The sequence below is a fragment of the Sminthopsis crassicaudata genome, chromosome 2 (genome assembly GCF_048593235.1).
Source record: "Sminthopsis crassicaudata isolate SCR6 chromosome 2, ASM4859323v1, whole genome shotgun sequence".
NCBI lineage: Eukaryota > Metazoa > Chordata > Mammalia > Dasyuromorphia > Dasyuridae > Sminthopsis > Sminthopsis crassicaudata.
The window spans coordinates 330,175,610-330,189,366 of record NC_133618.1 but is presented as its reverse complement, the minus strand read 5'-3'; the positions used below and the strand labels follow the sequence as shown (position 1 = coordinate 330,189,366).

At 34.2% G+C, this 13,757-nt stretch overlaps 1 protein-coding gene across 4 annotated transcripts in view; it reads right to left on the bottom strand.

Moving 5' to 3' along the window:
* SYNE2 (spectrin repeat containing nuclear envelope protein 2) overlaps window positions 1–13,757 on the bottom strand; it is a 385,421-nt gene that overhangs the window by 210,043 nt on the left and 161,621 nt on the right. For all 4 annotated transcript variants that reach the window (XM_074290333.1, XM_074290335.1, XM_074290334.1 and 1 more), the window contains exons 43-48: window positions 13,302–13,611; window positions 11,039–11,203; window positions 8,102–8,443; window positions 6,619–6,753; window positions 4,138–4,292; window positions 1,406–1,556 (exon numbers count right to left, since the gene is read on the bottom strand). In XM_074290333.1, the coding sequence (XP_074146434.1) occupies window positions 1,406–1,556; window positions 4,138–4,292; window positions 6,619–6,753; window positions 8,102–8,443; window positions 11,039–11,203; window positions 13,302–13,611 (1,258 nt within the window). The remainder of the gene's footprint in view (window positions 1–1,405; window positions 1,557–4,137; window positions 4,293–6,618; window positions 6,754–8,101; window positions 8,444–11,038; window positions 11,204–13,301; window positions 13,612–13,757) is intronic.

Sequence of the window (13,757 nt, the reverse complement as noted above, 5' to 3'; positions counted from 1 at the left end):
AGTTTTAGCTCTAACATGCTATTATGAAGGCTCTGGAGGGATAGAGTTCATTTGTTAATTATCTAAGGACCAGCCTAAATGTAGAGAAACTTGTCATCAGAAGGTTAGTAATTAGGATATTCGTTTTTTATTCATGGATACTTTTGAGGAGGTACATGAAATCTAATGTCCCTTCCTAACAATATTAGGGGGTAGGGAATAAGAAGAGGTGCTTTTCTTTACCACAGACTTTTTTTGTTCTGGTTGCTCCCCTCAAAAAATTTCAGTGAATAACACAATATAGTTTGGGAGAGCTATTTATTGTTTTACCCAAGATCACCAAAAAGAATATTCCTTCCATCTTGGAAAGGATAAAATTGATTTGGTTTCTTTATTTGGATTCTATACTCATGGTATAGTGAGTAAGCATAAAGAAATTACAATTTTTGTTAGTGGGAAGCAGTAATATATTGAAAAAAATGATGGCTCTATGGAAGTGCTAGATTTAGACAAGCCAAATTTATGAACATAGTTGGATTAAAAATTTTAATGTGTACACTTGAGAGGCAATGTCTCATGGTGGATATAGGGATGGCCATGGTCTTGGGATCCAGAATCCCTGGATTTATGTCCTAGTATTGACATATAAAGGCTGTGTAACCTTAGTTAAGTCACAGTTTTCTCATTTATAACATGAAGGATTTAGATAAGATGACCTCCAATGTTTCTTTTATGTCTGAATCCATCATTCTCTCAGTTCCCTTGGCAATTCCTTAAAGTCATGTTATAGACCAATTACTGATCTATAGAAGATGTTGTAAAACTAGGAATTCTTCAAATTAGTGGAATCACAAATCTGAATAAAATAAAATGTGTGTTATGTAGGTTATCCCAAAAGTCTTAATGCAGTTTTAAGCTTTAAAAGCTAGACTATTGTGCAAGGTAAGATTAGAACTCCAGGTCTGCTTAATGCCAATTCACTAAGTCATGCTACCTTTTATTTATATTTCTGTACCAAAAATACTTAGTGGGGGATATATATAACATAACCCCCCAACATATTAAAATATCTAACATTTTAAAAGTTGTTCAAATATTGTCAAATGTAAAAATGTGATTCTCAATCAAAGTTTATAAATATAAACACTTTGTTGTTATTGTTTAGTTAATTAGTTGTGTTTGACTTTTGGTAATTCCATGCCCCAATAATCAATGGGAATTTCTTGTCAAAGACACTGGAGTGATTTGTTGTCTTCTGTCAGGTAATCAGGTGTTAATCAGGATTTGCCACAGCTAGGAAGTTTCTGAGGTTGGATCTGAATTCAGGTGTTCCTGATCCTGTGCTCAGTGCTCAAGCGACTGAGCCACCAGCTACCTCTAAACACTATATAATAAATTCTTTTTTGGAAGGTTTGAAATTACTCACTTCGTCTTCAGTTGTTAATGGCTCTTTTAACTCCAGATCTTCCAAAGATGTTTGGTTTATCACTACTTTTTCTCGGACAATTTTTGGAATACTTGAGAGTTGACTGTTCATCTGGTCATTCTTCAAATTGTCTGCTGAAGATTCCTGCTGACTGGAAATCATGAAAATAAAGAAGGATGCTAATTTTATTAGTTAGCCACAGTTAACATTAAGTGATTAAAATTTTCAATTCAATAATTTAGGTATGAAACTATTTAAATTCAATTCAATAATTTAGATGAGACTATATGGTACTGAATATGCAAAATAATGTTTCTCACAAGGACACTTCTTGCTGAAGGCTATACTTAAAGCAATCTTAAACAAATGTATAAGTTATTTTTTTCATTAACACCAACTTTTCCTAATTTCCAGATACTTCCTCAACTTCATCCCTCCTAAAGACTCCCATCAAATGGGACCATGAAAATGTTTGAGAATATTTTAAAGAGAAGAATCTAAAGATAATTTTTTGTCAGATGCAGAAAATGCCAGGAAGAATAATACATGAACAAATGAATGAAAAGCTTACCAATTATTCAACCCCTAGGCATCCCTTTTTCCTCTGAACTTCTGAAACACTGTCTAAATCGGTCATCTGTACATTCATTTACATGGCCTTACCTCACCTCTCAGATTCAACCCCTGCCACTGAAGTTTAGATTTCATGAGAACAAAGAATATCTACAGTGCCTAAATACAAAGTTAAACATAATAGACAATAAATATTTTAAGGGATCTATTAAGATTCTGTTTTTAAGTTCATTTTTAGGTCTAGATCAGGTGGCTGTAGTGGGGAATGTGGGGAAATATCAATTCAGATCTTTCCATAGATACTTACTAGCAGTATAACGAGGCAGGTCATTTTGCCTCTTTTAGATTCAGGATCTTCAAAATGGTAATAGTACCTACTTCTCAGAGTTGATGTGAGAATCAAATGAAATCATTTATGTAAAGCACAATGCAAACCTTAAAGTGCTCTCTACATATCATGTATGTGGGATATTAGTGGGACTGGAAGTGATTTTTCATCTTATTAGTAACAGATTGATGTGCAAGAACTTTCAAATGCAAACTAAATTTCAAAATTCTTACATTTTCCAGAAGTCTCGAGGTTCAATCAATACTGTCCTGTAAAGATACTTGTACTCAAACACAGGACCTTATTTAAGACATTCAATGATTAATCTTCATTACAGAAGTAAAATCAGCACTCCAGTTTGTGTTTTTGATAACTGCATCATAGAATTTATGGTATTGAAAGCTGAAAGCTTCTTAGCCATCATATAATGCAACTCTTTTATTTAAAAAAATAAAGAAACCGATTTCCTTCACTTAATATTCCATTTTAAATACATATACATTCTTATTTTCTAGGAATATTATTTTTCTTTATTCTATAATATTTATAATAATACACTCCCCTCCTTCACATACACACTGTAGAATACAAAGAATGGTGAGACTTCAAGATCAAAACAACTTTAAAAGGAAAAAAAAGGTACACAAAATATGAATTGATTCAGGATTATATGGCAGTGTCAGAAAATACAAAACAAAAACTAGATTTGGAGTCAGAAAAGCCAGCTACAGATCACGGCTATATTATTTACTACCCATCTGATTGTAGGCAAGTTATTTAATCTCTTTGAGCCTACGTTTTACCATCTACACAATCAGATAACTTCTCTAAGGTTCCAGCTCTCAGTCTTATGACAGTATAACTATGAAAAATAATAATAAATTTGGCACTGCCCTTAAAACATGAGATCTTCAAATTATATGGCTTAAATAGTGAGATAAACTGTGGAACAGCCTGGATCCTTCAAAGCATAACCACATAAAGTAATATTTATTAGAATTCAGTTAACTATTGTGACAGATGCTACTTCTATCTCCCAACACCAGCATTATTCATAAAAAGATAAACATCAGTATTATAAGAGGCCTCACAATAGTTCCTATTTCATAAGTATAATTTCCAAAGAATACTAGGCAGAACGAAAAGCCAAGATTTCAGTGGGAAAAACCCAGATTGAGGACTGCCTATGGCACACGCTTGTTGTGTGGTCCCAGGGAAATCACTTCCTCTCAGTGTCTGACAGATCCTAAGTCAGAGTGGCCTATCTATATTGATAACAATTTGCTTAATGAGAATTTTTCACATAAATGAAACCATAAGTTTGGAGCAAAAAAAGATCCTCAGAAAAACTGTGTATCCATTTAATTTAATAAATATTTATTAATCAAGGTTGTATATTAGTCACTCAGCTAAGTGTTAGGGATTTTATTAAGTAAATATGAAAAAAAATAAGTACATATGTGGAGGGGAAGGCATGAGCATTCATTCTGTAGGTACTGTACTAAGCAGTTTACAAATATCATCTTATTTTATTCTACAACAACCCTAGTAGGTAAGTGCTAATAGAATACGCATTTTCCTCAACTGAAGCAGACAAAGATTAGATGATTTGCCCATAGTCACACAGATAGTAAGTGTCTAAGGCTGGATTTGAAGTCGTTTTCCAGACTCAAGGCCCAGAATTCATGGCTTCTCAATATGTAGTGGAGAGGAAAGAATTCGGAACTGAAAATAAATGTTTTAAATTAATTAGTTAAAAAAAAAACCCACAATATGAAACCCTATCTACATGATGTCAATATAGATCTGTATTGAGCTATGATTTATTTACCTTTTGTGAGCCACAAGTACTCCAACAGGTTCTTCTCTGATGCTAAGTATTTCTGTGCTCTCAGGCACCAAGTTTTTCTCAAAGGTATTAGGTTCAATTGCATGATCGTCAGTGTCTATGGTTTCTACATGTTCTTGTTTTGATGACATTTTAGCCTGCAAAATTTTTAAAGGTTGCAAGACAGATTATTACTACTTTGAAACAAAGCAACAATAGTAAAATTAAAATATATATTGATTCATAGTGGTATATCAGCATCAAAACAATTAAAAATAAGTTTGCCTATTTCAGCACAAAACAATATAATGATGACAAAATAGACACTACTATGGAAAGATATGAAGAAGTAAATGGAGGATTTAAGTAACAAATGTTCAAACTACCTCACAATGTATAATTTTTTTTTTTTGTGAAATAGGAATTGTGAGGTTCCCATATATTTGATATTAAGTATCAAGTTGTAAATAGGATTTCCCCATTTATAGTTCCACCTTAAGAAGTTCTTTCAATTTATAGATTAATTATAGATTAAATAATTTTGAAAGCACAAATTGCATTTTCTACAACAATCAGTGACACTATGAGGCCATTTTTTATGGTTGTGAGCAACCCTCTCTAAGTCTCAATTTCTTCATTTCTCCAGTGGGTTGGACTACCTGGCTTCTATGGTGTCTTCCTGTTCTGACCCTAAAGAGTCTTTGTGTCTTAGGCACAAAAGGTGACAGTTAAAAATCCAGTTGGAACCAAATCAAAGAATTCCTAGTTTCCTTCAAAGTCCAGATCAAATGGCACCTCTCTCCTCCTCCCACAGCCATGAATGGATTTTTAAACTATATTTTCATAAGAAATGAATGAGAAGACAAGTAGAATTTGATTGTTACACACACACACACACACACACACACACACACACACACACACACACAAACACACACACACACACACACACACACACACACACACATCTCCTTGACTGTACTTAAAAATTATTACCAAAATAGGATGCCAACTTTTTATAGTATGACTACCAGAAGAGACTTTATAAAAGATCGGTTTTCTTCTTTTGTTGTTGTTTAATTGTTTTCAGTCATGTCCGACTTTTCTTAACTCCCTTTTAGGGCTTTCTTGGCAAGGATACTGTATTAGTTTGCCATTTCCCTCTCTAGCTCATTTTATAGATGAGGAAACTGAGGCAAACAGGGTTAAGAAACATACTGAAAATCAATTTTAGGCAATTTTTAAAAAGCTACATAGTATAATGCTTTAATCTTATAAATGAACATTTATAAACTTCCTTATGGTAAAAACCAATAATGTCATCACTTCTTCACTAATTTTGCTCTTTTCAAAATTATTTAATTCAAGGACTATTAGAGATAAAAGGGGCCCATACACAGTAACCCTTTGGTCAGTAAGTGTTGTTGAGCTTAGATAATGTCATGATGTTTCTATCAGCTAAAAATTAATAATGCTACTGAGATTTAAAATCCATTCTTTTCTTTTCTTTTTTTGGCAAGGCAATCAAAGTTAAATGACTTGCCCAGAATCACACAGCTGTAAATGTTATATCCCAGATTCCCCTTAATTCCAGTGTCAGTACTCTAGCCCTTGCACCACCTTCCTGTCCCCAATTCTTTTTTAAAGAAGCAGAAGGTTTTTAGCAATTTATAGCATATCATGAAACCTCTTTTTCACAAATGCTCACTATCATGTAATCGCCACACAAAGCATTATGTCTCACTTTTTTTTTTCTTTAATCCTTTTAGTTTCGGGGGCAGCTAGGTGGCGCAGTGGATAGAGCACCAACATTGAATTCAGAAGGACCTGAGTTCAAATCTGGTCTCAGACACTTAGCACGTCCTAGCTGTGTGACCCTGGGTAAGTCACTTAACCCCAGCCTCCAAAAAAAAAAAAAAAATTCATTTTAGTTCCTTTGACCAGCGCCCAGTATATCCTAAATATATCCTAAAGTCTTGCCCAGTATAATCTCATTTTCTACAGCATTATTTCTTCATTGATATTTTCTTGTATTTGTGAGATTTCAAGAATTGCTATCCATATGAACTCATTTTTCACTTTACTGACCAGATACTCTCTGCCCTGCTTATTCCTAAGGCAGCGAGGTGACAGAGTAGATAAGGGATTGGGTTTGGAGTCAGGAAGAACTGAGTTTAACCCAGCCACTTAATAGCTATAAGACCCTCGGCAAATCACTAAAACTCTTATCTCCATTTCCTCATCTGTAAAATGAGGACAGTAATCGCACCCACCCCACCAATATCCAGTGAGATATTTGTAAAACACTTAGCACAGTGCTACATAAATGTTCCTTTTCTCTTCTCCCTCTTTGCTTTATATACTTATATCAAAACCTCTCTGTTTAGATGACTAATTTTTTTTTTCCAAGCCCACACGAAAATGTGGGGCTTAGTGAATTGATGTTGGAAAAATACATTATAAAATGTTGATCATTATTCCTACCCGAACAGTTGGACTTTCTCCATTCTTCCCCTGGATGGGAGGAGTTGGGAGGCAGGCTGCCAATAATGGGCTATCTTTCATATCAAGTTTCTTCGGCTGTTCTTTATCCATGTCCTTTCCATTTAATTCTCTAACCTTTGAAAAAAACATTTAGAAAGCCAAAAAAAAAAAAAAAAAAATCCATCCATCTTGTATTAGTAAAATTTAAAGACAAAATAAACTTTCTAATCTTTTCCCTAGGGGAAAAAAATCAATTAACTGAAAATGGAGGTTATCATATTTAAATTATTTGGCAAACAACTTTATACTTTTTATATGTAGTAAGAAGCAGTATGGTAGAGTGGATAGAGAGAGGGACTCAAAGTCAACAAAATCTGGATTCCAACCTCATTTTTCACACATGACAGCTGTAGGACTATAAGCACATCATTTAATTTCTTATAGTGCCAAGCAGTTCCCTAGGACAGAAGTGTCAAATTCACACATGTGGCCAAAACTCCCCAAAACTGCACACCAGATTAAAATGCAATTGAGAAATGTTTAACAAAATGAATATAATATGGCTAATGTTATTTTGTGGTTTTCAAATTAGTATGTGTGACCCACAGGGTCCCTTTTATTTGAGTTTGACATCACTGCTCTAAGAGTACAAATTGTAGAAAAGATGTTATTAGGCATTAGTGAAGTGAACTTTTTCTGCCAGTAGTACAGTACAAGGAATCACAGGTACAGATTAAAAAAACTGTATTTACAGTATAAAGTTACCATAGGTAGAAAAAGAAATGGCTGGAAGAGCCACCTTGTTCATTTCATCAAAATAGTTGAACAGGGCATTTATTTTATAAGAAAATATAAATATAAATATAGTTATCCCTTCCTCATTGTGGAGATTAGGGGATGCAGCACCCCCATGAGCCCTATGAGCTGTAAAACTCACGTAAATTTTTTGATCCCCTTTTCATAACAAAGAAGAAATTTGAATTATTATGGTATTAAAAGGTAAACTATGATTATATTATACAATACTATATATGTGGTTAATGCATTTCTGAGTTTCTAAACTTTTTCTGTGTCATCCTTTTGCAAAACTCCTCCCAAATTCACATTTAATTTCTTATGCTGACCCATAATGTATTAAAACCATGGTGGGGAAGGTTGTGGTTTGGCACTATACTATTTTCTTCTTTATTACCTCTTTTAATTTGTCTTTGTGAATTTGGTCCAAGGAACTACATCTAACTGAATATCATATAGGATAATAAGCCCAAATTGATAATTATAAATCCAACAGACTTGTTCTAGCAACAGGAATATTCTGTTATGAGTAGCTCTGAAGGACTTTATCTCAGAGTAGGTTTTGTATATAATAAATATATTAAGAGTTCAATTATGAAACTGGAAATTTTTCTTCATGATCTTCTTAGAGCCTGACACCTCTGCATTCTCATTTTTTATTGTGGAAAGTGAAATCCTGAATACTTACCTTATTGGCTTCCCATCTTTCCTCCAACTTTTCCACTGTGATAGACCCCTGAATGGAATCCTGAGTATCAGAAGAGAGCTGCTCCTCTATTTTTTTCATGACTATTTTTTCTTTCTTCTTCATTTCTGATTTTGATTTGAGGATGTTGTTGAAACTGTTCTCAGTCTCCTGCTTAACAGATTCAAGTCTATTTTCCAAATCCTTGTGTTTACACTTAAGTGAATCTGTTTCATCTTTAATAATCTTCTGTCCCACTGAAGAGGAGTTTTGTTTGATGGATTCAGCTAAAGCTAAAATTTTGTCTAATGTGTCACCCTTTAGATTAACAAGGGCTTCTAGCTCCTAAGAGTGGGAGAGAAAAAACTGTCATAAAATATTTCAATTCAATTATTACAAGTGTTAATTAACATTGGTAGTGACAGGGTGCCCTACTTGCCTGATAGGAAATATAAAAATATCTGTTAGTCATAAAGTACAAACTGGGAGAGGGAGAAGAGGAAGAGGGGAATCAATAGACTGAATGCCCAAATTCATTTTGAACAAAAGTTTAGATTTTTATCACAAAAGTCATCTAAGATGATACAAACTCAAAAACAACCAAATGAAGAATAATTTATAAAAGGCTTACCAGGTACAAGGCAGCACAAATAAGGAAGGAATAGAATGAGAATCTGTCCACCTGATATTTGTGGCTTCCAAAAAATATCACATTGGAGGCAGCTAGGTGGTGCAGTGGATAGAGCACCAGCCCTGAAGTCAGGAGGATCTGAGTTCAAATTTGGTCTCAGACACTTAACACTTCCTAGCTGTGTGACCCTGGGCTTAACTCCAATTGCCTCAGGAAAAAAAATCACATAGAAATGTGTGAATAGACGTTTCTGTAGGTGAAACATTCACTCTGGAGGTAAGTAGGGATTCAAGGTAAAAAGTGCTTGGGACCATCGAGACTGGGGATACCACCGTAATGACAAAATGTCCAGTTTAAAGAGATTAACTTTTAAAACTTATGTAGACTTTAATAGCTAGATCATAGACTAGCAAAAAAGAATTTACATGCATCTGCCTTGCCTCCAATAGATGGTTAATCCTTTAAGGAGTTATCTTCATAGGGATGTTCTTTTCCCCTGGGGAGTTAATGCAGAACTCAATGAGATTGTTCACAGAGCTTAGATGAGCTGAGTCACTAAACCTATTCCTGCTAGTGAGAAGAAGGACCAATGGACCTTACACCATTAGTCTTAAGGGATTCTGGGTCTCTCTGTCCTACTTCTCTGTCTTTCAGATCCCTGGCATTGTTACCAGACCCTGATATAAAGCTAAGGACCTCTGAATCTCAACATCTGCCCTTCCACTGAACCCTAGGATTTCAAGGCCTTTCCATCTTTTCTGGAGCTGATATTTTTGGCATGTTATTTCTCCTAATCAGAACACAAAAAGTTGTTGTTTGGTCCAGAGATGAATAAATTTATTTTCTCCAGTCTCAAAATGTTGACAAAATACTTAAAAGTGTTACTTTATTTACCTACTATTATCTATTTTCAAGATGATAATGATGAAAGCCTCAGGATTTTTTTATATTAAAACTATTAATCTCAACATTCCACACACAGATTCCCATTCCACACATGTTCCTTCTATGCACACACCCAAGACTTTTTTTTAGTAAGAATGATGAACTGCTAGAAAAGATCTTGAGTCATCCTGTCCCAAATCTGAGTTAAGATATGGTGGCAATGAGAAATACTCAGAGGTATTCAATTTAAAGGGTATGCTAAGTGTTGAAAGTTTTTTTTTTAATGAGATTCATCCCATGCACTAAAGAAATTTATAATTTAGAAGGGGATGGCGGTGAGACATTTATCAAATTCAATTTAAGTTTATGGGCCAGTGATGCAAGTGCTGGGGGAATATTTTTTAATTAAAAAGCACAATCTAGTTCTATGAGCATTAATTGCAATAAAAAAATCCCCTAAGCTCTTCCCAAAACACACACACACAATATAAAGTGAAAATGAAGTCTTTCCCCCCTCAGTTATATTGCCACTAAGTTAAAAAGCAGCATTGTACAAATTCCTTTACCTCTCTTTTCTTTATTTTCCTCATTCATAAAATGCAAATCATCTTTCATATTACTCCTAAAATGTAATGACTACATACTCTGCCAACTGCTTTGATCATTCCTTAATTCCTGGAATCACCCTAGAGTATCAGAAGTTAAAATCTCTAGGATTATTTTCTACAACCATGTGGGACTAGTGGTTGTCACAGAGAAGTGGGAGAAAGATTGGCACAAAAGTACTACAATAACTACCCAGTACTCAATGAATTGCCTATGACTATATCATTCAAATTAACTAGCTCACCAAAGAATAAGAATACCTATGTTCCATTAATTCTACAGGACTAGCACTTGGACCTCTGAACTTAAATCACTGTTTTTCAAGTTGTAATCAAAACAATATCTTGGTTTATTTTTTTTTACTGTTTAATGCTGATTATTTTTAAATGTCTACATTGTTTTAAATTGTGAATAATAATTAATAATAATTTGTTAATTGCCTATTATGAACATGACAAGAGGCAGTGAAACATAATGGATTCAGGATCAGCTTTGGAAATTGCAAAAGCGGCTTCGAGATTTGTCATCAAAATATACTACCTATGAGACCCTGGGCAAGTCATTTGTCAGTGCCTTCGATAATAGACAAGCTACCTATCTGCATTGGTAGAGAGAGTTTGCACCCTAGAAGACTACATACTAATGAAATCTCAGAATCCCTCTCCTCAGAACCTCCCCCACCCCCACATGCATGCATTCACATACATACACATACTGACCCCAAACGTTCAAGGTGATGCTAAATTCCTTCCCTTTTCATGTAGAAAATGTAATAAGAAAAGTTTCTTTTATTTTTCTTTTTGGTAGCTGCATCATACCTGTAATTTTAACACTTTTTGCTCAGCTGCCTTTTCATCTACAAGGTTATCAGGTAGACTGAGGAATTCCTGGGAGAAACTTTCCAATGTGGTACTCAAGTCTGCAACCAAATCCTGGTACAACTGATGCTCTTGAACATGACCTTCCAATTTACTCACTGAATCCTAGAAATAAAATCATTTTTATACTCAATATATCTTTTCCTTTACTTTCCTAATTAGAATTTCATTTTATAATACATAAACTTAAGAAGTTTCATATGAAAATGAGAATTAGTCATTTATGCAACATCTATTTATATGAACAAGACATGATGTATCAAAGAGAATTCTATTTGTGAAGCTTTTCAGCTTGAAATTTCTTTCCCAATTCTTTTCCTCTGAGGAAATGACACCTATGAATAAGAGACTTGACTTTCAATCCTACCTATACTATTAACTAACTGTGTGACCTTGGGCAAGCACTTTGGACTTCAGTTGCCTTATTTGTAATTTGGGGAGAGGGTATAAATTAGATGATCTCTAGAGTCTCTCCTAACCTCTCAGTTTTGTTTATGCTCTCTCTGACCATTTTTCTCTTCATCTCATTATTCAAATGAATGCATTTGACAGATGTGTGAGAAAAACTGATAGTTAGAAATTTTATAATCAACTCATAGCCATCTGTTATAAAGTTAAAACCTTCATCTTATTCAGCACTTTACCTTTAGGTACATGAAAAATGAAAAGTATTACTATTAACTCTTACTCCAAAAAAAAGGAGGCATTATGATATAGTGGACAAAAAAATTGACTTTGTATCAGAGGCCTTAGTTCAAATTCCACTTCTTATGTTTATTACTTGTGTGAACTTGGACAAATTTATTTAATCTCATTAGCCTCAGTTTTCTTGAGGGGGTTGGACAAGATGGTCTCTGACGTCCCTTCCAATTTGAGATCTATCACTCCCTTATGAAGTTGAGTTTCTCTCATTTCTTTCCCAAATAAGCTGTGAGGAAGCAGTAATCCCAAGTCAGTGGCAATATTAATGACAATTTCTCTAACTGCAAGAGGTTGTTTTTTTTTTTTTTTTTTTTTTTTTTTTTTTAATGTCGACAAATTGTCTGGGAAAAGTGCTTTAATAGGATCTTGTGTGAAAGGGCTCTGTCACAGTCCTTTATGATTCAGTAGCTAATTCTCAGTTTATGGCCCTTGTGACTTATCCTTAGAGTTTATAACCCTAAAATTTAACCCTTTGGTTATGAACTTCTCTGATCTTAGCTGGGTGGTCCATCAGTGAAAAGACATTCTATCATTGCAACCATACTTAAGCCTTTTCCAGCATAGTAGAGTTTAAGTCCCACAGACACAATGAAGGACTGGTGGAAAATGGAAAAAATACCCACTATAAGCCGACTCTCCTTCCAAACTACCATGAATAACTAAATCCATGACTAGGCAGTTAAGTGGCACAGTGGATAGACTGTCAGACCTGGAATCAGGAAGACTCATCTTAATGAATTCAAATCTGGCCTCAGACACTTACTAGCTATATGAGCTTGACCAACTCACTTTAACACCATTTGCCTCAGTTTCACCATTTGTGGAGAAGGAATTGGCAAAGCACTACAGTGTTTTTGCCAAGAAAACCTCAAATGGGGTCATAAAAAATCAGATATGACTGAAAAATTATAGAACAAAAAAAATTCATGACTCTTCCTCTTGCCATTTGATAAAACCAGAAGTTTGACCTTATTACTTGGCTATCAGTTTGATCTTTCAAATTTCTATACACATATGTCATGCATTGTGCTATTCCATTGGAAAAACATACTCTTTCCCCCACAAAAAAGACAACTGTTTTCCTTCTGACATCTTTACTGCAAAGAATGTGAAAAAAATTCCAAATTAAGGAGCACTTGAGGACATAAAAGGGTGTCAACTATAATGTCAACTAGCAGTTATGCAGACACTGTTCTGGCATAGCCTCATGCATGAAGTGATCTAATAAATACCAACTTTTTCTACAGTTAAGGATGGTCATGGGAAGTCTGTAAAAGGAAACACTGCCATCATTCTCAAACTCAATGTTTTCATATACAATGGTTCTTTGAACAGAAATAAAAGTGAATTGTTTTCTTTAAACTCAGTAAGCAAGCACTTGTCTCTAAATAACAGTCAAATAGTTCTTATCTTAGTCAGTATCACCAAGAAACAATGACATAAAAAGACTCTATTCAAAAAGTAACAGAGTCCATAAGAAATATAATTTCATTATTTTGACCTGTAACTGGTGAAGGAGGCTTTCATGGAGATGCTTGACTTCTAGCCATTTTTCTTCACTGAATTTGGGATTTTTAGTACACTCCAGGAGGTAATTTCCTTGAGTTTTTAACTCATTAAGCAAGGATGTCAAGTCTTCTGCTTTCTGTAGAAATTTCTTATATATTTTCAATTGAGCTTTTTTTTCTTGCAAACCATTCTGCAAAGCAAAACCCGATTCTTGTTTCTTCTTTAATTCAGTAAGCATTAGTCTTAAGTCATCTTTGCTTTGTAAATATTTTTCTCCTTCAAGCTGAATCTTTTCCTGATGGCTATATTTTAACAACAGAAAATTATACTCATTAGATAGATGGAATGATATTTTCTATTTTATATAAACATACATCAGATTGTAAGACAATAACATGACTCATTTATGAGTTCTTCTCAAAGATTATCCTGGTATTATAACTTGTGT